The sequence below is a fragment of the Oryx dammah genome, unplaced genomic scaffold, assembly GCF_014754425.2.
Source record: "Oryx dammah isolate SB20612 unplaced genomic scaffold, SCBI_Odam_1.1 HiC_scaffold_29, whole genome shotgun sequence".
Lineage (NCBI taxonomy): Eukaryota > Metazoa > Chordata > Mammalia > Artiodactyla > Bovidae > Oryx > Oryx dammah.
This window is the reverse complement of record NW_024070213.1, coordinates 14,387,788-14,413,410: the sequence shown is the minus strand read 5'-3', so window position 1 is coordinate 14,413,410 and position 25,623 is coordinate 14,387,788. Positions and strand designations below refer to the sequence as shown.

The 25,623-nt window shown below is 46.5% G+C and overlaps 1 protein-coding gene across 1 annotated transcript in view; it reads right to left on the bottom strand.

Moving 5' to 3' along the window:
- Positions 1–1,147: 1,147 nt before the first annotated feature.
- DYRK4 (dual specificity tyrosine phosphorylation regulated kinase 4) overlaps positions 1,148–25,623 on the bottom strand; it is a 44,641-nt gene continuing 20,165 nt past the window's right edge. The window contains exons 4-15 of the mRNA XM_040233757.1: positions 24,739–24,855; positions 23,307–23,448; positions 21,637–21,800; positions 20,337–20,473; positions 19,480–19,620; positions 17,461–17,599; positions 15,624–15,705; positions 11,188–11,360; positions 8,997–9,057; positions 5,024–5,153; positions 2,625–2,800; positions 1,148–1,471 (exon numbers count right to left, since the gene is read on the bottom strand). Coding sequence (XP_040089691.1) covers positions 1,227–1,471; positions 2,625–2,800; positions 5,024–5,153; positions 8,997–9,057; positions 11,188–11,360; positions 15,624–15,705; positions 17,461–17,599; positions 19,480–19,620; positions 20,337–20,473; positions 21,637–21,800; positions 23,307–23,448; positions 24,739–24,855 — 1,707 coding nt within the window. The 3' untranslated portion in view covers positions 1,148–1,226. The remainder of the gene's footprint in view (positions 1,472–2,624; positions 2,801–5,023; positions 5,154–8,996; positions 9,058–11,187; positions 11,361–15,623; positions 15,706–17,460; positions 17,600–19,479; positions 19,621–20,336; positions 20,474–21,636; positions 21,801–23,306; positions 23,449–24,738; positions 24,856–25,623) is intronic.

The window sequence follows — 25,623 nt, the reverse complement described above, 5'->3', positions numbered from 1 at the left end:
CCTGTTGTTTAAATGAGTTGGAACTTGGCTTCCATCATTCCCAGACCAGAATTCTAACTGGCATAGGTTAACTCGGGCAAGACGGGAAAAGTTGATTATTATTTAGACTTCTCTTAGTGATGCTCTTCTTTTAGTACTCTTAGTGATGCTCCCCTGCTGACTCAGAAGGTAAAGAATCTCCCTGCAAAGCAGGAGACCCAGGTTCAATTCCTGGGTCAGGAAGATCGTCTGGAGAAGAAAATGGCAACCCATTCCAGTACTGGACTGAAGAGCCTAAACATGGACAGAGGAGCCTGGTGGGCTACTGTCCATTGGGTCACAGAGAGTCAGACATGCCTGAGCAACTAACACTTTCACTTTTACTAGTGATGCTGTAACACTGAGCACTTAGCTCTCTCCCTGAGACAGACCGGGACCTGGGACCCTTAGTTGCAGTGCTTGCACCTGGACACACCTCTCCTCCAGCAACAAAATACAAAGAAACTGTATGGGACTAAAAATAACCATGTGTAGCAGTTGGGGGCAAATTCTGGACCCAAAAGATACAAAGAGACCAACAAATCCACTGTCACTTTTGAAGAGCCTGGAGCCAAAACGCGGTCAGGAGCAAAAGCGGGGTACTGAGCATATCCCCTGTCCACACCACCACCTAAGAGATGGGCAAGCCACTCCTCCAGCCCAAACCCTGGACACACCCATACCCTGTACCCTTACCCCACACTTAAGGACCCAGGGAGTGAGCAAGGGAATCGACTGTTTGTGCTCGCCCCCCACTCGAGCAGCAGCAGCTGCTGCTGCTAAGTCGCTTCAGTCGTGTCCGACCCTGTGCGACCCCAGAGATGGCAGCCCACAGGGACCCCAATAAAACTTTGCCTGAATTTCCTCTCTGGCCTCCAGTCAATTTCTAGTTATTGGGGAGGGCCAAGAAATCTGGTCAGTAACATCCTCACCACCCCCCAACCCCCACCCTACCCCATGCACCCATTGTTGATTTGGTTAAGGGCATAAGGAAGAAGCCTGGGTGCAAGGTTATTCTTTCCAATTCCTCATCACAGAAATCTTGCCAATCAGCCAGGTGAATAGAGGTCCTTTTTTTTTTTTTTTTAAACAAACCTTTATGGGTTTAAAAAAAAAAAAACCAACCATCTTAAGTATTGTACAATATAAGCACTGTCTCTAATACAAATCATGGTCGGGGGGAAGAGAAGACACACCCTCCACTTGGGTCACACAATAGGCGGTAAAGCATTTGTGTTCTTGGGGGAGGACTTTTTGTTCTGTTGTCCTGCGGAGGTCTTGGACTCCGTGGGCCCAACAGCCACCTCTGGCTTTCTGGAAGCTTCTGCCAGATGAGGCAGCTGGATCACCTCGGCCGTGTGCTGGCCAGAGCCTCGCTGATTGCCTGGATTCTCATCCTGTTTGGTGGCACCATCTTTGATTTTGTCTTTAGCCTCTACTGGGAGGACCACATCTGCCAAGGAGAAGACAGCAGGAACAAGTAAGTGTTCAAACGTGAGTTATGTTCTAACTGTCCAACAGGTTCTAAATCACTTCGGGAAACCCTGGTGGTAACGATACAAAAACGGTTCATTGGTAAAGCACATTCTACGTGCCAGACATTCTTCTAAGCATACATGCTCAGTCACTGAGTCCTGTCTGACTCTTTGCAACCTCTCAGACTGTAGCCTGCCAAGCTCCTCTGTCCATGGGATTCTTCAGGCAAGAATACTGGTGTGGGGTGCCATGCCCTTCTCCAGGGGATCTTCCCGACCCAGGGATCGAACCCGGGTCTCCTGCATCTGCTGCAGGTGGGTTCTTTACCACTGAGCCACAGGGGAAGCCCATCATTCTAAGCTCTTGACAGTTACTGATTCCTTCACTCTTTCCTGCAGCTAGACAGAATCAGCCTTACTCTCATTCTCATAAATGGAGAAACTGAGGAACAGAGAGGTTAAGTAAATTGCCCAAGGGCTCACTCCCGGTGAGTGGTGGGGCCAGAATTTATCCCAGATATCCTGACTCCAGTGATCAAGTGCATAACCCCGAGGTTATATTTCAGATAAAAGATATCTGCATAGTTTTGTAATCTGTCTGGTAAAAATTCAAAAGGTAATTATAGGGTATGCACAGGAGGACAGATTGAAAGAAAAGGAGAGGAAAGAGAATTGAAGATTGGAGCAAAATGGAAATTCCTAATGATGAGAGGGGATTAAAAAGGAGAACCTAGCCACAACCAAGTTTCCTGAAAGAGGAAAATTCCCAAATGAAGAAATGGCAGGCCAGGACTGCCACTGGAGGTCCAGTGGTTAGGACTTTGCCTTCCAGTGCAGGGGCTGTGGGTTAGATTCCTGGTTGGAGAGCTAGGATCCCGCATGCCTTGCAGCCAAAATTCAAAACATAAAAAAAAAAAAAGCAGAAGCAAGTAATGTTGTAACAAATTCAATAACGACAATAAGTGGTCCACATCAAAAATCTTTAAAAAAAAGAAAGGAATGTTTGGCTGGTCGTGATGAAACCAGAGTAATTAACCAAGGCTGAGCTCAGAGAAATTGACATGTGGTCCTCCAGAGCCACCTGACTCCCTGGGATTATGAAAACAGAATGGGCTATTCGAGGGGCTGTACCTTTTTTGCCAGAGTGATGCTGTACTTGAACCTTGTCCTTCCTGGATTCAGAGGGGAAACAGAGACTCATTTTCCTCAAGGTCTGAAGCCTGGGCCGAGCTTTGAGGTTCCGAGGCTCATGAATCCAAGCATGCTTGAGTGCCTGGTCAGGGGTCATGCGAAGAGAGGGCTCCCAGCTACACACCAACAAAGCCCAGGACCGGTTAGGGCTCTATTTCTCTTTTTAATAATGAAATACTCTCAAAGACCCCAATAAAGAACTTAAATAAAATATAAAGATGGTTCATTTTTACAGAACCCATTTAAGCTATGTTGTAACTCAGAGACATCACAGAACAGAGATTATGACATACAATGTTAAAGTGTGTGTGTGTGTGTGTGTGTGTGTCTGTGTGTCTGACTCTTTGTTACCCCATGGACTATATAGCCTACCAGGCTCCTCTGTCCATGGAGTCCTCCAGGCAAGAATACTGGAGTGGGTTGCCATGCCCTCCTCCAGGGGATCATCCCAACCCAAGGACTGAACCCAGGTCTCCTGCATTGCAGGCGGATTCTTTACTGCTGAGCCACCAGGGAAGCCCTCATTTTGAAGTACCTGGAAGCAACAAGTAGAAGTGATCTTTTTAGAAAATGTGTATGACAAGCCAAGGAAAATCTCAGAGCCCAAGTCTTCCAGAGTTCCTAACAATTCCCTTACAAGAAATAGTATAGGACATCTAAACCAATGGGCTTCAGGATTTAATATACTAAGAACACCAAAATGAAAAGTTACTTCATTGCTATTCCCAAACTTTGGAATTTGCACCTCCAAATACATCACAAAGAAAACTAAAGAATGCTAGAATATTAAGATTGTAAGGGGGACTTGGTGATAATCCAAACTTCCAATGTAGTAACAAAATATATTTGACAGAACACCCACCACGGAGTCATCTTGCCTTTCTTGAGTAATTTTAGTGACAAGGCATTAACTCACAGAACTAGCTATTCTAACTTTTAAATACTCCAGTTCTTTAAAATTTCTTCATTTTGATTGAGCCAAGATCCACTTCTCAGGAACCTTTTCTTATATTCTTTAAAGTTCTTTTTCAATTTTTATTTTTTTTTTGGCCACACCAACAGCATGTGAGATCTTAGTTCCTTAAACAGGGATTGAACCTGCACACTATGCATGGGAAGCGAAGAGTCCTGACAACTGGACCACCAGGGAAGTCTCAACCTCTTTAAAAATAGTGACAATAGGGATCTTTCCTGGGGTCCTGTAATTAGGATTCCACATTCCCAATGCAAGGGGCCTGGGTTCAATCCCTGGTCCATCCCTAGAGCCCACATGTCACCACTGAAAGATCCTGCATTGGTCTGTGAAGATCAAAGATCCCACGTGCCACAACTAAGACCGGAACAGCCAAGTAAGTAAAAAAAAAATTTTTTTAATGGTGACAATAGCTAGTACTTTCTAAATACCTTCTAAACTAGGTCCTGTTCTAAAATGATTTGTGTGCTGTTTTTTTTTTTCCTATGACTTGACTGAAGTACAGAAGTACCTACTTTCTAAGGTTCAAAATATGCCTAAAGATACTAAAAAACTGAACATATTAAATGTTTTCTAGCTCACCCTTTCCCTAATTCCCTCATATGAGAGGATTTAGATTATAAATCCTAGGGGAATGGGTGGGTAGGGCGCTGCTGCTGCTAAGTCACTTCAGTCGTGTCCAACTCTGTGCGACCCCAGAGACGGCAGCCCACCAGGCTCCCCCATCCCTGGGATTCTCCAGGCAAGAACACTGGAGTGGGTTGCCATTTCCTTTTCCAATGCATGAAAGTGAAAAGTGAAAGTGAAGTCGCTCAGTCGTGTCCAACTCTTAGCGACCCCATGGACTGCAGCCCACCAGGCTCCTCTGTCCATGGGATTTTCCAGGCAAGAGTACTGGAGTGGGGTGCCATCGCCTTCTCCGGGGAGGGTGCTAAAACCAGCTTATATTGGGTGTGGATTCAAACAGTCCCAACAGGCTCTGTGAAGACCTTGGCTTCAGTTCATGAAGCAGGAGACACGGAGGACGTGCCTACAACCTCGCTGCCAGACAGTCAGGCCAAGGAAGCAGGAAAGCTCAACCCACACGCTGCGTACTCCAGCGCAATCACTTAACCCCACTGAGTGTCAGCCTCTGTGTCTCAAAACAGAACAAGTCATCTGCCCCACCGATCACACAGGACGATGGCTGGGTGGATGCAGTCTGATCAGGCAATGGATGGGGAAGCACCCTGTAGACCCTGAAGCTCTACGGTCTGTGTTCATTGTGCTGTCATCAACTGCCTCCCAGACTTTCACCCGCAGACGTGTGGGAAAGGACAGAGCTGAAGAGGAAGCCCCAGAGTCAAAGACACCCTGACAAACTCACACCAAGCACCGCCTGAGGAAGTCCAGGAAGCTGGTGTCGCAGGTTTTCAGCAACACGGTGAGATCCTTGGAATCCGGGTATCTCTTTTTCCCCCTGTTGTTGGTTATATTTTTAGGAAAACCTTTGGAATCTTTAGAGATACAACATTCTGTGTTTAGTTCCAGGTGTAAATATGCACTGATCACATCACAGCTGTTCGCTTGACCGGGCTGCTTCTTGGCGTGGTCTCTGCAGCCTTCCCCTGCTCCATCCCACACTGCCACCTCCCCCAGAACCCCCACACAAACACATCCTGAAGCCCCAGCCAGTGTGAAATAACCACATGTAAACCAATCCAATGAACACAATTTACAAACGTTTCCTACTACTCCATATGTTCTGAGCCTCCTTCCCACCACCTCCTCCCAGAATCAATTAAATGATTTCAATGATTTAACCTCAACCAATGCAAAATAATGATTATGATGATAATAATGATGATGATAACAATAATAATAAAATAATAAAACATTTAAAAGTAAATATGAAAAGACAGAAACATTCAGCTCTGAGCAAAAAAGATATTGTCCATTCTTGGCTTATCTCTGCCCCTGTTCCTTCCTTCACTTACCCCAAAATGTGAGAATTTGGGACATCCATGGAGAATAACAAGAAAGTCATTTTAGGAGAAGGCATTTGCTCTTAGAACTCATGTACAAACCACACAAGCAAATTAATTTCTTTTTTTTTTTACAGTCATGTGAACATTTTGTCCATAATTGGAATGATCAAACTTGGCTGGTGACTTAAGACACAGCTTAGAATGCCTTTCTTCAGCCATTTCCACCGTTTTTAAAGCCCTCACCAAATGTATGATCTGTCATTGCTGAAAAGCAGTCCTGAAGACAGCTCCAAAGGTGAGAACACCTAGTGCGGTGCTTTGCAGGTGAGACCACTCGCTTGGACATCCACCAGTGAGCGCGTTCAGAAAGATGGCTGTGTATGCTCATCCCTTACAAACACGCATGCAAAAGGGTGGATATATGTATAAACACGGACTTCCCTGGTGGCTCAGAAGGTAAAGCCTCTGTCTACAATGCGGTAGACCCGGGTTCGAGCCCTGGATTGGGAAGATACCCTGGAGAAGGAAATGGCAATCCACTCCAGTACTATTGCCTGGAAAATCCCATGGACAGAGGAGCCTGGCAGGCTGCAGTCTATGGGATCGCAAAGAGTCGGACACGACTGAGCGACTTCACTTTACATAAACACACACACACACAATTGACACATTCCATGGAATCCTCACCAAAACTCAGTGGGGTTCATACAATGAAACGTACACAATGAAGTGCTTCCAGCTATGCAAGCCATGCAATCTCAGTGTGTCCAACAGAACACTTGCTCTTTTTACTGAATTCCTGGAAGAGCCCACAAATGTGTGTTTGTGTGTATACACACATGGGTATCTCTATGTGTTTCTACAGATACAAATGGGCTGGGGGGTACTGCGTAGGGCATGGGTCCTGTTTTTGCTGTTGTTCAGTTGCTCAGGGGTGTCTGACTTTGTGACCCTACGGACTGCCACACACCAGGCTTCCCTGTCCTTCACCATCTTTTGGAGTGTGCTCAAACTCACATCCATTGAGTTGGTGATGCCATCCTACCATCTCATCAAATCCCCATTTTCCTTTTGACTGTGGCACCAGGTTCCCACCTTATCCTATGCTGTCTTTTCACAGATTGTCAAAGAAGAATCAGAATCACGGGCACAAACCCTACAGTCATCCTTATGTAACTGCTTTTCTTGTACAAGTTTTTCCCGCCTCTCTCTTCTCCATTGCCTCATTTTCCTCCCCTCCTTCTTGCTGCCTGGACCACCTACATCTCTTGCTATCCTTGAAGCAACATCACTTTGCTGCTGATTAGAGATATTAACTTGGAGTGGCTGGGGCGGTCGAGGACCTGTTGACAGCCCGAGAGACAAGAACTGAAGTCAGCACAGTGTTTCCCAAATTCGCCTCATCCTAAGCTGCTGTAACAACATACAGACTCCTGACTCCCATCTCAAAGCCACCACATCATAGGAGGATGATGGAAATTAGCACTATTTCCGAGAACCCAGATGATTCTCATAGTCAGATAAAGTTTGGGAAGCACAGAAGAAGACGCGGCTCCCAATAAAGTCCTTTCTTGTGCGGGAAGGGAAGATGCATGATGCTGCTACCAAAACCACGTTGCTCATTCTGAAGCCTGGTGCTGATGGTAAAAGTCAGGTTCCTGATGAAACGGACATGTGTGAGCCTTTGCTATCCTCTTACCAAAATGCCCTCTGTTCCCTTCCTTCTGATTCCCCCAAATACAGTCTCCTGACTTCAGGGTTATAGGCTTGAGAGGTGAGTCTCCCCACAATGTCTTTGTCAAGCAGGAGGGAACAGCACGTGCCCACTCATCTTTCCCTAAAATCCTTTGACATCCAAAAGGCTGAGTTAAAAGCGGTGAAGGAGAAAAGTGTACTTGGCGTCAAACAACCAGTTCTGTCGTCCTGAAGTTACACCAGTGAGTCAGCCAGCCCTTCTTTCAAAGAAGGTATGCTCTCATCAGACTACTTTCAAAGAAGCTCTAGCCTGCGGGCACTTCCCTAAGCAGCCAGGACACCAACACTGACCCTACTCAGAGAGACAGTCTACACCTCTGCCCATGACTACATGCTGACGTTTAAAAGATGTAGCCACTGGGATGGCGCAGGACCAACCAATCAGAGTGGATGACAGCTTTGGCATTGGAGGGGGATCCTGGAGGACTCTTTCTTGCCAGACCTTAAACTTTTAGTTTCTGGCTCATGGGCTCCCAGGAGTGCTGGGAGAGATGCCAGAGAACCTGTGGCTGTGGCAGGGGCTCAGGGCCATGGCTTTTTCACCAAATGATATAGAAATAGACTACACTTTTAACCCCCACGTGGCTGAACCAATACACATGGACTGATCATTGATACGACTGCAATCTTTTTGTCCAGGAGGATCCCTCAGGGCACTGTTTTTTGACTGTGCTATTGATGGGACAAGATGTGTTATTCAGATGGCGGGGAGTCCCTTCAAGGAGCCATCTTCCCTCACACCTGGCTTTGCTCCTCGTGGCTGTCATTAGGACCACTATGGCTTTTGCTCCATGGGAATCCCTTAGGAAAGGGACTGCAGACCTGGGACTGGCTTCACCTTCTGGTTCAGAGTGGCCCAGAAGCCCTGCCTCAGTTGCACCTCGTTCATTCATCTGTCTGTCCCGCACAGCACGAATTGGCTGGAAGGGCAGAGAAGCCTAAAATCCAGAGCCTGGGAACTATGACGAGGGGGGGGCAGCCCAGGGACCGTGGATAAGGCTGAATTCCAGCAATTAGACAGATGTCCTGTGCATAACTGACAAGCCATCGCATATCCACAGCAAAACTGTACTGACAGCCCTTGCTTATCCATTTTATAGCAAAGTCACAGTGAACCTGGAACAGTAAGGGCCTGGGCAATTAAGAAAATTTCAGCAGGAAAGAGTAAGGCTCCATTAATGATGAAATGGAATGATGGAATTTTCCGCTGTTCTTGCAAAGAATCTTCTGCTCTTTGATTTCCCTTCACAGTGCATCATGTGAGTGGGCAGGCAAGCTGCTAGGGAAGGTGGGGAGAGTTTATAACAGAGGGTAGAGTTCTATTCTTTGAGGGTTTGAGACCCACTGATGGGTCTTCTAAGCAGGAACCTGGTCACTCTCAGGCACCTGCCAAGACCTCATTCCTGGTATGACTTCCCCACCCACCTCCATCATGCACCTGGTACCATTCTCAGCATCTTTTCACTTTTCTGAACGAAATCTCTAAGCACAGCCTGCCCTTTGGGGTGGGGCCAGAGGAAGAGCATCGCATGGGGTGTAGGGCATGGAAGGTGTCTTCGAGGGCTAGGGAAGCTTATCAGTCACCGTGGTAAAAAGAGAGTCAGACCCGGGACTCACCAAAGAACATCTGTCTCCTGGAGGCCGTCTGGATGAAGCGGGATGGTGGCAGGCCCAGCACCTGCAATAAGGGCAAAGTGGTGGATTCACACTCCCAGGGTCACACTCGCCAAGACTATTGGGAGCGGGTGGGACTTTGGTCAAACTGGTTTCTCCAGACAAGGACCCAAGATATGAAGTTAATACGGCTTCCCTGGTGGCTCAGCGGTAAAGAATCGGCCTGCCAGTGCAGAAGACGCAGGTTCGATCTCTGGGTCAGGTAGATTTCCCAGAGGAGGAAGTGACGACCCACTCCAATATGCTTGTCTGGGAAATCCCATGGACAGAGAAGCCTGCTGGGCTAGAGTTCATGGGGATGCAAAGGGTCAGACAGGACTGAGTGAGTAAACGACAAACAGCGGCATGAAGGGATAACCTCAAGCGAGTGGTGGAGCAGGACCACAGCCTGAGGCTCGACTTCCAGTCCAGGGCCGTTCCAGCATCCTGAGAATCAATCGGCATTGCCCATGTTACCCTAAACAGGCATCAGCACCAGCCACGTGGGCACTCGACGTGGCTGCCAGCTCTCACTGCCAGAGCGAGTAAACCAGTGCAGCTGCGCACCACCCGTGAATGAAGGAGTGACTCCTCCCAGCTCAGAGCATCTAAGGGAAGGGGAGGAAAAGCAGATGGAAACCACCAGATGGACATCAGACCACAGAATGACCTTCTGAAAAGAAAAGAGCAGCGTCTGCCTGGTCACCTTATCTGCACAGCAACTTACAGGGCTGCACAGAGAGAAACAAGGGGTGTCCCCATCAGCCCTGGGTTCATGGCTTTGCAGCCTGGTTCCCAGCCATGTCCCTTCCCTCGTGCTCCTCAGCTTGAGATCAAGAGGAAGCTGAATCAGTTCTGGGGCAGTGGGAACCTCCACTTGGATGCGTTGCCCCCTCCCCAATTCTCCTGGAAATTGGAAGATGATTGGCTCAGCGATGCTTCATTAAATCATCCATCATCAGCCTCAGAAGCCATGGACTCTGGTCCCCTCACTTTACAGAGACCCAGAGCACAGAAGTGAATTGTCAAAGAGACAGAGGAGTAGCTTCCAGGTTTACTGATTTCCAGGGTAGTGTTCATCCCACCATGGCTATCATCATAGCACTAATACCTAAAGCATTTGAATACTCTATTATTAGTTTTAACCATGAGATGAATCTGTATATTAATTCTCAAGGCTATATGTGTCTTTCCAACTATCTTTAAGAAAATCTAGAAAATACAAATTTGGAATGGATGGATAGATAAACAGGTGGACAGTAAGAAATTAGCTATACCTTTGTTCACAGTCAAAATATCACTGGGAAAATCCTAACTGTGAAATTTCCACTTTTGGGGATTACTTTTTCCTGTGCTGTCTAACTTGGCTTCATAGTGAAAAGAAAAATTAAGTGTTAGTCGCTCAGTTGTGTCTGAATCTTTGCAACCCCATGGATTATAGCCCACCAGGTTCCTCTGTCGTCTAATTTGGCTTCATAACAAGATACCTTTAAGTAAGAGAATAACAGGCATAATACATGATTATATGAGAGTCTTGGTGAAACCTTTTCATTAGGAGATATTCTTCCCAGAAAGTTAAGATGATAACTAATGACTGAACAGTATGTAGATTTTGTTGGGTGTTGTGTCAATCTGGTTTTTAGATTCTTTTGAATATATAGGAAAGTTGTTTAGTTGCTAAGTTGTGGCCAGCTCTTTTCCAACCCCATGGACTGTAGTCCACCAGGCTCCTCTGTCTATGGGATTCTCCAGGCAAGAATACTGGAGTGGGTTGCTATTTCTTCCTCCAGGGGATCTTCCTGATCCAAGGATCAAACTTGCATTTCCCATGTCTCCTGCATTGGCAGGAGGAATTTTTTTTTTTTTTTTTTTACTACTGAGCCACCTGGAAAGCCTGGAAAGACTACTATACCAGTCTTATTTAAAACATCATGATTCATAATATGCTGGAAATTACATCCTTTGCAACTAGTTAAATTTCTGATTAAAATGTTAGATGTCAACTCAAACATGTACATAATTTCAAAACATCCAACCCTCCCCTGTTAACAGATGCCGGCCACCGCTCTACAGCGAGCCAGATGCCACTTGGTGTCTGAGAACAGAAGTTACCCGCCCTGAGGGTGTCGGCTGGAAGGCAGCCCGGCCCCCTCACCTCCATGATGCAGGCCAGCTGCTCCACCTCGTTCTCCCCGGGAAACAGTGGGTAGCCCGTGTACAGCTCGGCCATGATGCAACCCAGGCTCCACATGTCAATGGCCATGTTGTATGGATGGCCCAGGATCACCTCTGGGGATCGGTAGAACCGGCTCTGGATGTAGGTGTAGACTGCGTGGGAGAGAAGAGAAAGCTCACATGGAAACCCAGAGCACACTGCACCACATATCTGCAGCACTCATGACTCAACCATCGTTCAGTCACTCAGTCGTGTCTGACTCTTTGGAACCTCATGGACTGCAGCACACCAGGCTCCCTGTCCTTCACCATCTCCTGGAGTTTGCCCAAACTCATGGCCATTGAGTCGGTGATGCCATCCAACCATCTCATCCTCTGTCATCCCCTTCTCCTTGTGCCTTCCACCTTTCCCAGCATCAGAGTCTTTTTCAGTGAGTCGGCTCTTTGAATCAGGTGGTCAAAGTATTGGAGCTTCAGCATCAGTCTTTCCAATGAATATTCAGGGTTGATTTACTTTAAGATTGACTGGTTTGATCTCGTTGTAATCCAAAGGACTCTCAAGAGTCTTGTCTAACACCACAGTTCGAAAGCATGACTTATGAGTCTATCCCATATCTGTCTCATCACATTATCACAGCAGCCTGATTATCAGGAGGGGTTGTTATCCTCAAGTTGTTGATAAAGAGCTCTAAAGAAGGCATTGTTCTAAGGAAGTAAATTTGTCAGGCAAGCTTTTTAAATGATCTCTTATTGGAGTATAGTTGCTTTACAATGTTGTGATAGTTTCTGCTGCATGGCGAAGTGGAGCAGCTAGGATGTTATTGTTCAGTCGCCCAGTCATGTCCCTTTCTTTGAGACCCCATGGACTGTAGCATGCCAGCCTCTCTGTCCCTCACCATCTCCTGAAGTTTGCCCAAGTTTATGTCCGTGTGAATCAGCTATACATATACATATATCCCCTCTCGTTTGGATTTCCTTCCCATGTAGGTCACCACAGAGCCCTGAGAAGAGCTTCTTGTGCCATACAGTAGCTTCTCATCAGTTATCTGTTTTACACCCAGTATCAATAGTTTATACGTGTCAGTCCCAAACTCCCAATTCATCCCATCACCTTCCCCCTTACAGAGTGAAGTAACTCAGAAAGAGACAAATAAGTACCTGTATTAACGTGTATATGTGGACTCTAGAAAAATGGGATGGTGACCTTATTTGCAAAGTAGAAACAGAGACACAGATGTACAGGACAAACATATGGATCCCAAGATGAGCTTTTAAAAAAGAAAGCATAAGGCAAATGTAAAGCTAAGTTTTCAAACTGTTTGATCAATCTGGGGTAGACATGCTCTCAAAATACTGCAATTTGGCAAGGGAAGAAGTGTATAAGAACCGAAAAAGTAGCATGCAAAATGCATAATTTTAACATGCATATTCAATATATTATGTGCACTGTGTTGTATAATGTAAAGTATAGAAAGAAAAGCTTAACAAAATCTCAGCAGAGGAGGATGTATGAAAGGTAGTACTGTAGGCAGCCTAGATTTTATAGTTGAGAAGACTGAGACGAAGGACTGGGACATTACAATTTTTTTGCAAATGCTGTTAATTGGTTACCTAGATGGGGGCAGGGCAGGGCAGGGCTTTTGTACACTTCACTCTGTGTGTGTGTGTGTGTCTTCTGGCATGTGGGATCTTAGTTCCATGACCAGGGAACAAACCCAGCCCCTACAGGCAGGTTCTTAACCTCTGAACTACAGAGGAAGTCCAGTCATTTCTCTATTGTTTGAACCAGTTACAGTAAGGATGTAATAATTTTTGTAATTTAAAACAAAGTGACGATCTAACAAAAATGACTTTTATATCCTGTCTGCTTTCAACTTGGACTTGAGTCACTTTGCAATCAAAGTACAAATAGACAAGAAAGAAGAGGGAAGAGGTGAGGGTGGGGATGAATGAACTAGCTGAAGGGGTTCAAGAAGTACAAACTTAAGTCTGAAAAGTTCTAAAATAAATAAGCCACAGGATGTAATATACAGCATATGTAATACGATCAATAATATTGCAATAATTTTTATGCAGACAAATGGTTACTATTAGACTTATCACGGTGATCATTTTGTATACATAGGCAAAAGTCAAATTAGTATGCTGTACATCTGAATCTAACTTATACTGCAGGTCAACTATACCTCAATGAAAAATAAGTCAATTAGAGAGAAAAATTAAAAGTAAATCTAATGGATACTCACATGATGCTTCCATGTGTCAGGCACTGTTCCAAGTGATTTATATGGATTAACTCTTTGAATCCTTACAACTACCCTACAACAGTTATAATTTTATTTTAGTTGTTTTCAATTGGAGTATAGTTCTTTTACAACACTGTGTTAGTTTCTGCTGTAGAACGTGAATCAGCCCTATATATGCATATATCCCCTCCCTCCTGAACCTCTCTCTCGCTCGCGTGCCCCACCGCACCCTCTAGGTCATCACAGAGCACTGGGCTGGGCTCCCGGTGCCGGACAGCAGCTTCCCACTAGCTCTCCATCTTACACATAAGACGGTATATGTGTCAGTGCTTCTCCCCCAGTTTGCCCCACCTCTCCTTCCCCTGCTGTGTCCCCAAGTTTGTTCTCTGCCTCTACATCTATATTCCTGCCCTGCAAACAGGTTCATCACTATCGTTTTTCTAGATTCCATGTTTATGGGTTATTACATGATATTTGTTTTTCTCTTTCTGACTTACTTCACTCTGTATGACAGGCTCTGGGTCCATCCACATCACTACAAATGACTCAATTTCATTCCCTTTATATGGCTGTGTAATATTCCATTGTATACAGGTACCACATCTTCTTTACCCATTCCTCTGTTGATGGACTATTAGGTCAAAGCAGGAATTATTATCATACCCACTTTAAAATGAGGAAACTGAGGCATACAGAGATTCAGTAAATTCCCAAGGTCACTCAACTGCAGGTGGCAGAGCTGGGATTTGAACTCAAACAGTTCTAATTGAGCATCCATTCTTTCTACTGTTTTGTGGTTAAAATAAAGATCAAAGGAAGTCAGAAAACATAAAAGTGGGAAAAAAACACCTGGAAACCAAGGGTAACATCATTACAAGTTCAGTTCTGAGCATCTTGGCAGCCAAGATAAATCTTAAGTAATGGGTTACAGAGAGTTCATCTTCAAGGAGGGTGAGCATATTCTTTCTTTCTGGGAGGAATAATGTTTTCTAGCTGGAATTTATTATGGCTTCCATATGTAAACAATAAAGGACTTGCATCTCCAAAAATGCTTTTGGAGAATATTCAGAAACATCCATTTAATAGTCTTTCCTTCAGCTTCAGGGGACTTCCTCTGACTCGCCCTGGCCCCCATGAAGGCTAGTTCCAAAGCCCCTTTCATATGCCTTAGCTCAGTCCATATATATATACTTCTCATCCTTGCACACATCCTTGTACACATCTTCCTGTCTCCTCCACTGGGCAGTAAGCCTGCAGAGGACAGGAAATGCTCATTTCTGGTTGCTGATACCCTATAGAGGAGGAGGGCATGGCAACCCACTCCAGTATTCTTGGATGAAAAATCCCTGTGGACAGAGAAGCCTGGTGGGCTACAGTCCATGGGGTCACAAAGTTGGACACGACTGAGGAGACTTGGCACACAACACGTGCCTCAGGCAGCAACTGACCCACAGCGGACACTCAGCAGACGCCTGTGGAATGCGCATGCTCTCGACATCAACAGACCTGGCAAAAGCCAAAAGAGAAGACTCGAGTCAAGGCCAGTGACAGCTGCAGAAGTGGATCGGCCAAAGAGTTCGCCCAGGTCTCTCAGTAAGACGTCACGGAGAAACAAGAAAGAACCTTTTGGCCAACTCAATACTCTAGGGCAGCTTTCTGGATTCCAGCTTGAAATATATACATGTACATATATATAGTTGGTTTTGGGACTATATACATATATATAGCATATATATATAAAACCTGGAGAATCTAGGGCCGTGAACCCCAAACTTTAGAATGGCTATGTTTTCTAAAGTACAGCCTCCCAGGTACCGTCCCAGAAATCTCGATTTGGGACAGCTGGGGTCAGCCTTCAGAAGCTGTCATTTAGCAGAGGCCCAGTGCTCTCTGGACCCCAAAGATAATTTGGATCAAGATCTTTGGAGAATTACAGAATCACAGAGTATAAAAGCAGCAAAGCAGCCTTACCATATTTGAACCACCCTTCGCATTTTATAGATGAGGAAACTTAGGCTCAGAGACGTGAACCAGCTTGGTTCAAAATCAAACCAGCAACTGTGATGGCTGAGCCCAGAGGAGAACCCAGGTGACCTCGTGTGGGAACTGTTTCAGGAAAGGAAAGAATCGCAGTGGGGAAATTCGGACAAAGGGACTAGCATGGCCCTACCTTTCTGGTGTTCATAACAGCTTGATCCAAAGTCAATGACTTTAACAGAGACTTGGCCTTTCTGGTACAACACTATATTCTCCTAGAGGGAAGACAGACACAGGTCGAGTTTTAGCAGTGTTGGCTGAGGCACGCTATTTACCTAACTGTCCACCAATCTTCTGGAACCTCCTTCAAGTGAGCTCCTCCCACATCTCCAACCCTACCCTGGTCTCCCTCCTCTGACTTCTCCTTCCAGGGCTGCATCTCTTGTCTGGCCCCAGTATTTGCTGATCTGCAGTATTTCTTTTGCATCCATACTGACTCTTTACTGATATAAACGGTATGACTCCTGAAGATGGTGAGTTTCTTTTTATCTCCTTGGTACCTGGTTCTATGCCTTGCTTGCATAAGGTAGAAATATCACTGACTGGGACTTCCCTGGTGGTCCAGTGGTTAAGAATCTGCCTGCCAGTGCAGGGGACACAAGTTCGATCCCTGGTACGGGAAGATTCTACATGCCGCAGGGTAACTAAACCCATGCGCCACAACTGCCAAGCCCGTGCTCCATGCTTTGCAACAAGAGCAGTCACTGCAATAAGAAGCCTGTGCTCACCACAACTAGAGAAAGCCTGTGCAGCAATGAAGATCCAGTGCAGCCAAAAATAATAAATTAATTAAAAAAGAAAGAAAAAGAAATATCATTGCCTGAATTGGATGCTTCCATTAAGTGCCCCAGCAACATACTGGTATGACAATTGAGGACCAAAACAGAAACAAAAAATCCCCACGGCAATTTGATCGGAGTTGGGACTGTTGGGACCATTGTGCTGACTTTGCAGACACTGTGAAGCCAGGTGTTCCAGCAGAATCCTGGATGAGAAGGCAGAGCACTGGGCTCTCCTCTCAGAACATGAGCGTGGCCCACCTGGGACTGGAAGTCTAGAGTCCTAATCGTATTTCCTGGGATCTCAATGTCAGGTGACTCGAGGGATAGGATGCGTGAGGCTGTCTCAGCTCACTGATACTAACCACTAAGTCCACAGGAATAACTGCCTGATTCTTGAACCCACACTCATCAAACTCTCCTGCATGTATGTCTGCTTTCCTATTGAGCATGTATACTCCTGTCCACTCGACCTACTGCTCAAGCAAATCCATTTGCTCATATCTCAGCTACCACCTATCTTGTGGGTTCCTGGCTGAGAGTCAGTCCCCTAAGCCCAAAGACCACAGTCCCTTTGGAGGTGCAGAGTGGAGGATTAGGAACTTGGATGTGGAGAATAAATCAGTGTACCACTGTCCTTGCTGGGGCTCCACCAGTCAGCCCCAAGAGAACATCTCTCTCTTGACAATCTCTAATTAATAGAAGTATCCCAGATCTGGCTCAATGATAAAGAATCTGCCTGCCAAGCCAAGAAACTTGGGTTCAATCTCTGGGTCAGGAAGATCCCCTGGAGAAGGAAATGGCAACTCACTCTAGTATTTACGCCTGGAGAATTCCATGAACAGAGGAGACTGGCAGGCTACAGTCCATGGGATCACAGAGTCGGACATGACTGAGCACACACAGGACCAACTCAGAAGACAGGGTGGATTTAGCACATCCACCTCCCTGCTTGACACATGTCTCTGAGTACCCGTCGTCCGGGTCCCATCTGCCTTGATGACACCACATCTCTTTTCTATGTCTCAGTACCCCTGTCTTGTCCTTGCTACATCTCACGTGGTTTACACAACCTGCAAACACTTGGCCTCCACCCTGGAGCCCTGCCCAGTTACCACTGGGGATGGGTACTGGGCAAACCCTTTCTGAGGGTGGAAACCAGCTCCCCGACAGGACAGAGGCTGTACTCACGGGCTTGAGGTCACAGTGAATGATCTTCTCCATGTAGAGCATCTGCAAACACTTCAGGACAGAGAGGGTGAAGCGCCGAACGATGGAGAGACTGAAGCCTTGGAAACTGTTGTTCTTCATCAGCTCGTACAAGTTGATGCTGGGACAGAGGAAGAGAAAGTGACATGAAGCAGTGTAGAAGGTATATGATGGCGAGTCTGAAGGTGCAACATCAATCCCCTATCACCTGGTTGCCCTCTGGCAGCGGCAAGACTCAGACTAGGAGGTGGGGCTTTTGTCCTATAAACTTGACTTTTCCTTTGACTAACAGTTGATTCAGGGTAACATTCAAATGTGCTGGCCTCTTGGACGTTTGTTTCTTACATGCAGGATCGTTTAATCACTTTGCTGCACATGTGTGTGTGTTAAGAGGTTAGTATATCAAACTTCTGATAAATTCACGGTTCTTCAGCCCCTTGAGAGGGATCCAGGGAGCCCTCCAGTTACTCAACCAAGTGACCAACTCTGCTCACACAGAATAAATCTGTCTAAAGACGGCAACTTCCTGATAGATAGGGGGACAAGGGAGTGGGCAGACAGGGCCTGAGGGAGGAGCCCTACCCCATCTAAGTGAGCCTGCCTGCCTGGTCCCACCTCTCGCCTTTCAGAAAGGACTGAGGGCTGACTCTTGCCAGATAAAAGAAATATAGAATCCTTATATATAAGGAATCATATATATATATATATATATATATAAAAGAATCCTTAGTGTGTATCAGTTCGGTTCAGTTCAGTCGCTCAGTCGTGTCCGACTCTTTGAGACCCCATGAATTGCAGCATCACCAACTCCTGGAGTTCACTCAGACTCACGTCCATCGAGTCTGTGATGCCATCCAGCCATCTCATCCTCTGTCGTCCCCTTCTCCTGCCCTCGAACCCTCCCAGCACAGTCTCTTCCAATGAGTCAACTCTTCGCATGAGGTGGCCAAAGTACTGGAGTTTCAGCTTCAGCATCATTCCTTCCAAAGAAATCCCAGGGCTGATCTCCTTTAGAATGGACTGGTTGGATCTCCTTGCAGTCTTCTCCAACACCACAGTTCAAAAGCATCAATTCTTTGGTGCTCAGCCTTCTTCACAGTCCAACTCTCACATCCATACATGACCACTGGAAAAACCATAGCCTTGACTAGACGGACCTTTGTTGGCAAAGTAATGTCTCTGCTTTTCAATATGCTATCTAGATTGGTCATAACTTTTCTTCCAAGGAGTAAGCATCTTTTAATTTCATGGCTGCAGTCACCATCTGCAGTGATTTTGGAGCCCAAAAAAATAAAGTCTGACACTGTTTCCACTGTTTCCCCATCTATTTCCCATGAAGTGATGGGACCAGATGCCATGATCTTCGTTTTCTGAATGTTGAGCTTTAAGCCAACTTTTTCACTCTCCACTTTCACATATATATATATATACATACAGGAATGTTATAGCTCTCTCTATATATATAGAATGTATATAAAATCCTATATATATAGAATCCCATATATATAGAATATATATAGAATCTTATACAGAGAGAGAATATATACTGAATCCTATAGAGTCCTGCTATATTAAGTGAAATGCGCTGACCTGTAAATGTTGAAAGCTAACATAAAGCAGTTTAACCAGAAAAGCTTGTGTGTGGGTGGCCAGTTCATGGGCGCTTAGTTGCTGAGTCGTGTCTGACTCTGTGCGACCCCATGGACTGTAAGTAGCCCGCCAGGCTCCTCTGTCCATGGGATTCTCCAGGCAAGGATACTGGAGTGGGTTGCCATGCCCTTCTGCAGGGGATCTTCCCCACCCAGGGATTGAACTTGCATCTCCTGCATCTTCTGCACTGCAGAATGATTCTTTACCCCTAAGCCACAGGGGAAGCCCCTCCACCCCATTAGATAGTCACATACGGACAAATCTAGTGCTCTGACCTCACCTCCAAGGCTCCCTTTGGTCACTTATGCAACTTATCAACACAAAGTGAACTAAAGAGAGGAAGCAGCTGACCCCAGGAGTTCAAAGGTGATGCAGAGGTGATTGCGGAAGTAGAAAAAGTCCTTCATGTGCACCACGTTGTAGGTGTTGTCTTTGTCCTTCCGTCTGAGAGCTTCCAGGATCTTCAGCTCCACCAGGGCCTGGTGGTGAAATCTGGAGAGGTTTGGGGAGCAGTGGGAAAGGTGGGGGTGGGGAGAGGAGACACAGTGTCCATCAGCTACAGCAGGTGGCCCCCTTCTCAGTCCTCCCCATCACGCCCACAGGACAGGAGGTGCTAAACACTCTAGACTCTTGCCTCCTCTCTGCGCCATCATGTAATCCAACAGGTAGAGAGGGAAAGAAAAGGAAAAGCAGAGAAAAAAACAGAGACAGGAAGGGCTGGCATCAAGGAGCAGCTGATGTCACACAGAGTGAAGAAAGCCAGAAAGAGAAAAACAAGTATCGTATATTAACACGTATATATGCAATCTAGAAAAATTATACTGAGGAACCTATTTGCAAGGTAGCGATAGAGACGCAGACGTAGAGTACAGACTTGTGGATACAGCGGGAGAAGGAGAGGGAGGGGTGAATTGAGAGAGTAGCATTGAAACATACATTACCATATGTAAAACAGATAGCTAGTGGGAAGTTGCTGTATAACAGAAGTAGCTCAACTTGGCGCTCTGTGACAACCTGGAGGGGTGGGATGGGCTGGGGATTGGGAGGCAGGTTCAAGAGGGAGGGGACATATGTATACTTATGGGCGATTCATGTTGCTGTATCGCAGAAACCTACACAGCAGTTAATTAAAAATAAAATTTAAAAAAAGAAGGGGCCAAAGTCATGTAGCCCTTCCTCCACAGCTGATGCCTTCCACCAAGCCACACCTCTTTTTGTTCCTGATGATTTTCAAGGCCACCAATTCATTGTTTTTATGATCCAAGCACTTGGCCACCTGTCCAAAGGACCCTTTTCCAATTATCTCCAGAACCTCATAGCGGTAGGCTATGTGGTCGTGCAGGACCTGCAAAAGTCAAGTAGGGGTGAGGGAGGAAACCATGGTTTCCAGGTCACTTGGCGTTTGTGCATTTTTTGTACATATCATCAGTGTGGCGGTGTCATAACTATTCACTTGCATGTCATCGTTCACACTAATTGTGTTGACTTGAGGCCAAGGGCCAGGTCCTATTCATTTCTGACAGCTCCCTCTGTATTTCAGGAGTCCAGCAGGTGCCCAAGCGTACAATAGGCCTGAAACTTTAAATCCTTGCTTCTCAAGGTCTGGTCCAAGGACCAGCCACGTGGGCATCCCCCGGAAGGTTTTTAGAAAGGTAAAGCCTCAGGCTCCACCCCAGACCTGCTGGCTAGGAATTTTCATTGGTAATGAGACTCCCAGGTGATCTGTGCACATCAGAAAGCTTAGGAAACACAGCCCTGAATTCGATTAAGAAAATCCACTTCTTCTATAAAGTCATCAGAGATCAATTGTGTCTCCTAATCTAAGAGGGAGTGTCCGGAGGAGGAATTCCCCAGCAGCCTGCAGGGCTAGCGGACTAAGCATTACCCATCTGGACATCCTCAAGGTAGAGAGGAACATCTTGTAGCCTCCACATGCCCCCCGCAGACTGGGGAAGAGGCAGCAACCCTGGGCACAGAGACAGGGAGGAGAAGTTTCCGGGACTCACCTTTAGGAAACTGAAGGGAGCACTGTGCACGAGGGGACAGTGGGAAAACGTTTTTTGTCTGTTTGCAGGAAATGACCTCTATTATAAAATAGAAAAAAGTGCTGCATGGACTTGTATGGAGGAAACAAACAAAAAAAGGGAATCTTAGAAAGACTTCATTTTAGTCCATGGTCTGGCCTTCCCAATGGGTCCAGGCGGCACTGGAGAGGAACCTGGGAGAGGGAGGATTCATCCAGGATGCAAACCTGTCACACCTCTAATACTCTTGAAAATCAATATTCTGTGAACAGAGTGCTTTGTGTACTAACTGCATGTTTCTCCCCGTTTTTATACCTGGTATTTGATTTTAGCACCAAATAGAATCCTTCAGGACACCCAGAATTTCAGATACATTGGCACCAAATGCCATAATATACCCCACGCTCTTTTCCTTTCCAGACTATCTCTTGTCCCTAAGCCCCAAACCTCAAAGCCAGTTTCCACAACCCCCTGCCCCCATCACCTTCATGTAGGAGCCGTGTTCATCATCGAAACTTGTCTTGCTGAATTTTTCTGGAGCCATGTGGAGCTTCTCGGCTTCCAGACCCAGGAACCACAGTTCTGTGTAGCCCAGAATCTCGCTTTGCTCATAAGAAGACAGCTGCTTCTTAAAAAACTTTAGGGCCTCTGTGTGAAAAATACTGCAGATGTTAGTTAAGATGCGGTGATGAGAGGATGTGCCCAGGTATAGACCAGAGCATCCTTTCCTATTCATGAGCCAGATGGCTCTTTCCTCAACAAGGTGGCTAAGAACCTCACTAAGGACCGTACATCCTGGATCTCACAGGATCCAAGTGGAAGAAGGATGGATGTGTCAAAGTGTGGTACTGATTTCAACCAACCAGGAAGAAAACACACCAGAAGGGTAGGGAGGGGGATTTCCCTGGTGGTCCAGCAGTTAAGACTTCACCTTCCAGTGCTGGGGTGCAGGTTCTATCCCTGATCAGGCAGCTAAGATTCCACATGCCTCACAGCCAAAAAAAAACCCAGAACATAAAACAGAAGCAATATTGTAACACATTCAATAAACACTTAAACAAATAAGGAAGCCGAGGGAAGATTTAGCCTCCAAAGAGCTATGGGTGCAGCAGCATGGGTAGAAGATTCTAGGAGTCAGCATTGTGTCAACAGAAGTGTATAGTTAAGGCAGAAATCACCCAAGTTCATCTGGCATTGGGCCACACCAAGTCGATCCTGAGAGAGTTCACAAACTACGATGCCTTCTAGGGAGCAGGCAGGTGGCATAAATTCAACTTTCAAGTCCAGGAGGTCTTCCTGCTCCAATCTGCAGAGAGCCAGGAGGTCTCAGTCTGGGAAGGGATGTGTGTTGTGTCTTATCTGCTATACTGGCCACACTGCATCAGGGGCCAGTGTCTGGTCTGGGGCAGGCGGGTGGGATTCAAGCTTTAAGAGAGATGGTGAGGGGCTTCCCTGGCATGCTTCCACTGCAGGGGGCATGGGGTTCAATCCCTGGTCACATAATTCAGATTCCATATGCCAGCTGATCCCAAAGCAGATATTAGGTAAAACCGACAAGAGCCGAAGCATCAACTACAATGATGCAAAGCAACACAAAAATACAGCCACTTGGAAACACTTTCCCCTAAATCTTGGATCAGTGTGGAATCAAATGTGTAATTACAGAATGTTTGGAAGAAAAAATATATGAATGCTTCATATTAAAACAAAGAAATTTGGTGGCATTAAATTGTGTCATATTAAAAAAAAAAGAGAAACAGTGTTAAGAGCAGGTGAAGCAGGATGAGGGATGAGGTGGGGGGTAGATCACGTTCTTTAACAAACTGCTGAAGAGTCGGAGAAGGAACTTCACGAGGAAATGAAGATATATGGGAGACCAGGCCGACATGTGAAGCGCCCACGTTACCTCTGCTCTTTGTTCTTAATAAACTCACCCCCTTCTGAAATGCTCTGTGTCTGGAAATTCTTTTCCAACCCTCGCTCAGACTGCCCTGATGTATTCAGTTGGCAAAAAAGTTGGTGTTTTTCCATAACCTCATAGAGGAAAACCCGACCAAACTCTTTGGCCCACCCAGTACCAAGCACAGTAAGTGACGAGGCCCGGATGACGTCGTGACCACCCTGCCCCAGCCCGCCGCTGCCCCAAAGCCACACCTGACGCTGTCAGAGGCACCTTGTGTTTGTGCTTCTTCGGCGGCTTCTCCTCTGCTTTGGCGTCTTGGGTTTTCACGTTCGAAGGGAAGATCGTCTCAGAAGGCTTGAGCTCAGAAGACTTCTGACGGTGAGCTGGACTCTCCTGTTCAGGGAAAGACACTCGCAATCTAGGACTCTCTGGGCCACTTCTGGGTGTCCTAAACTACGGTTCTGACCAAGAATAGCCCTAGCTAGCCAGACTCTGTTTTTTCTCTCCAGGGAGAAAAATGATGATTGCAAGACAGTAGGGGGACTTGCCTAGTGGTCCAGTGGTTAAGAGTCTGCCTGCCAACACAGGGGATGAGGGTTCGATCCCTAGCCTGGGAAGATCCCACATGCCGCAGAGCCTGTGCTCTATAGCCCTGGGGCCCCAGCTGCTGACGCCAGTGCACTCAGAGCCTGTGCCTCGCAACAGAAGAAGCCACCACAACGAGAAGACGGAGCACCACAAGGAAGAGCAGACCCAGCTTGCCACAACCGGAAAAAGCCCCTGCACAGCATCGAAAGCCCAGCCCAGCCAAAAAATAAACTATTTAAAAAGAAGTGACAGTAGGTTTTCACAATCTTTCCCTCCAAGGAAGGACCCATCTGACTCTCCATATTCTCCGTGAAACTCCTGTACATTACAGTTTACAGCGGACAACCCCAGGGACACCTTCCTGGAGGAAGGATGGGAATGGTTCTTTCCTACTGACCTGGAGAAGGCCAGTTCCTAACTAGATAGAGTGCCCTGCCCAAGGGCACAAACGCTTGAACATCGGTGCTTATAACAGCTCTTTAACTCGGCACTTTCTTACATGATCTCATTTGGTCCTTACACAAAACAGTTAGGGGACTCGAAAAGAGAACTAATGATTTGTACTGTTTATACATGCTTCTGCCATGAATACACTCGACACTTCACTTTTCAGTGAATCCTCATGACAGTCCTGCCATGAGTCTGTTTAATACAGAAAGTCAACGACTTACTGTTCAAGTTTACATTCCTTATAAACATTACATTCATCACTTCTCAGCCTTTTGGCTAAGATCAAGTGTAGTATGGGAGTTTCCCAGGTGGCACAGTGGTAAAGAATCTGACTGCAATGCAGGAGACTCAGGAGATGGGGGTTCGATCCCTGGGTCAGGAAGATCCCCTGGAGGAGGGCATGGCAACCCACTCAAGTATTCCTGCCTGAAGAATCCCATGAATAGAGGAGCCTGGTGGAGTACAGTTCATGGGGCCACAAAGGGTCGGACACATTCATTGTAAAGAAGGTGAACAGGACCGGAACCCGACTCTTCAGCTCAAGATGGTCTTTTCCCTGCATCCTAGACCTCTCTGAACTCGGACTGAAAGCAGAAAGGTCTTTCACCTGCCTGCCCCAGGCCACACCCACTGCTCCCAACTCACCTGATACAGCAAGGGCTGCTTTAGTGGGAGTTTACTGCCGATGTGTGGGAAGTTCACCATGGTCTTCTTCCCCTTGGTGTCCATGAAAGGCAGTGACGTGAAGCTGGTGTTAGTGTTCTATAGGAGAAGCTGGTAAGTTACAGAAACCTTGGGGGACCCAGTGTTCCAAGCACCCTCCCCAGAGCAAGAACGAGCCAAATCCAAGGCAAAATCTGCCTTTGAAGTTCTTGGAGAGAAAATTGGAGTGGTCCTGCAGTTGGGCTCTGGGTTCAAACCCCTGCTCCTACACCTTTTAGCTGCAGACCCTGGACAGTCACACTGACCCCTTCTGTAAGCGTCAACTATCTCAGCACTGCCACGGGGATAAAACTGGGACTTACTTCACAAGGCTTCTGTGAGATAAACCAAACAATCTATGTAGAATATTCCAGACACATTAGCCATTATTATTATCATGTCAAGATCTCACCACCCTGACCAGGGGAAGTTCTTCCTGCTGTACAATGCAAACCTTCCTCGGGGCAGTACAAGTGCCCAACTCCTCTAACAAATATATATACTTCTTATGGCCATGCCAGGCAGCATGTGGGATCTTAGTTCCCTGACCAGGGATCAAACCTGGGTCTCCTGTATTGAAAGTGCAGAGTCTTAGCCACTGGACCCTCAAGGAAGTCCTCCAGCTCCTCTACACTACTGACTTGACCTGTCCACCTGGATCCCTGCTCTCCCCCACATTGATTGATTGATTAGGAGAGTGGTAGTCTGATGTTGGAGCTTCCCAGGTGGCGCGAGTGGGAAAGAAACTGCCTGCCAATGGAGGCGACACAAGAGACGCAGGTTCAATCCTGGGTTGGGAAGATCCCCCGGAGGAGGCCATGGTAACCC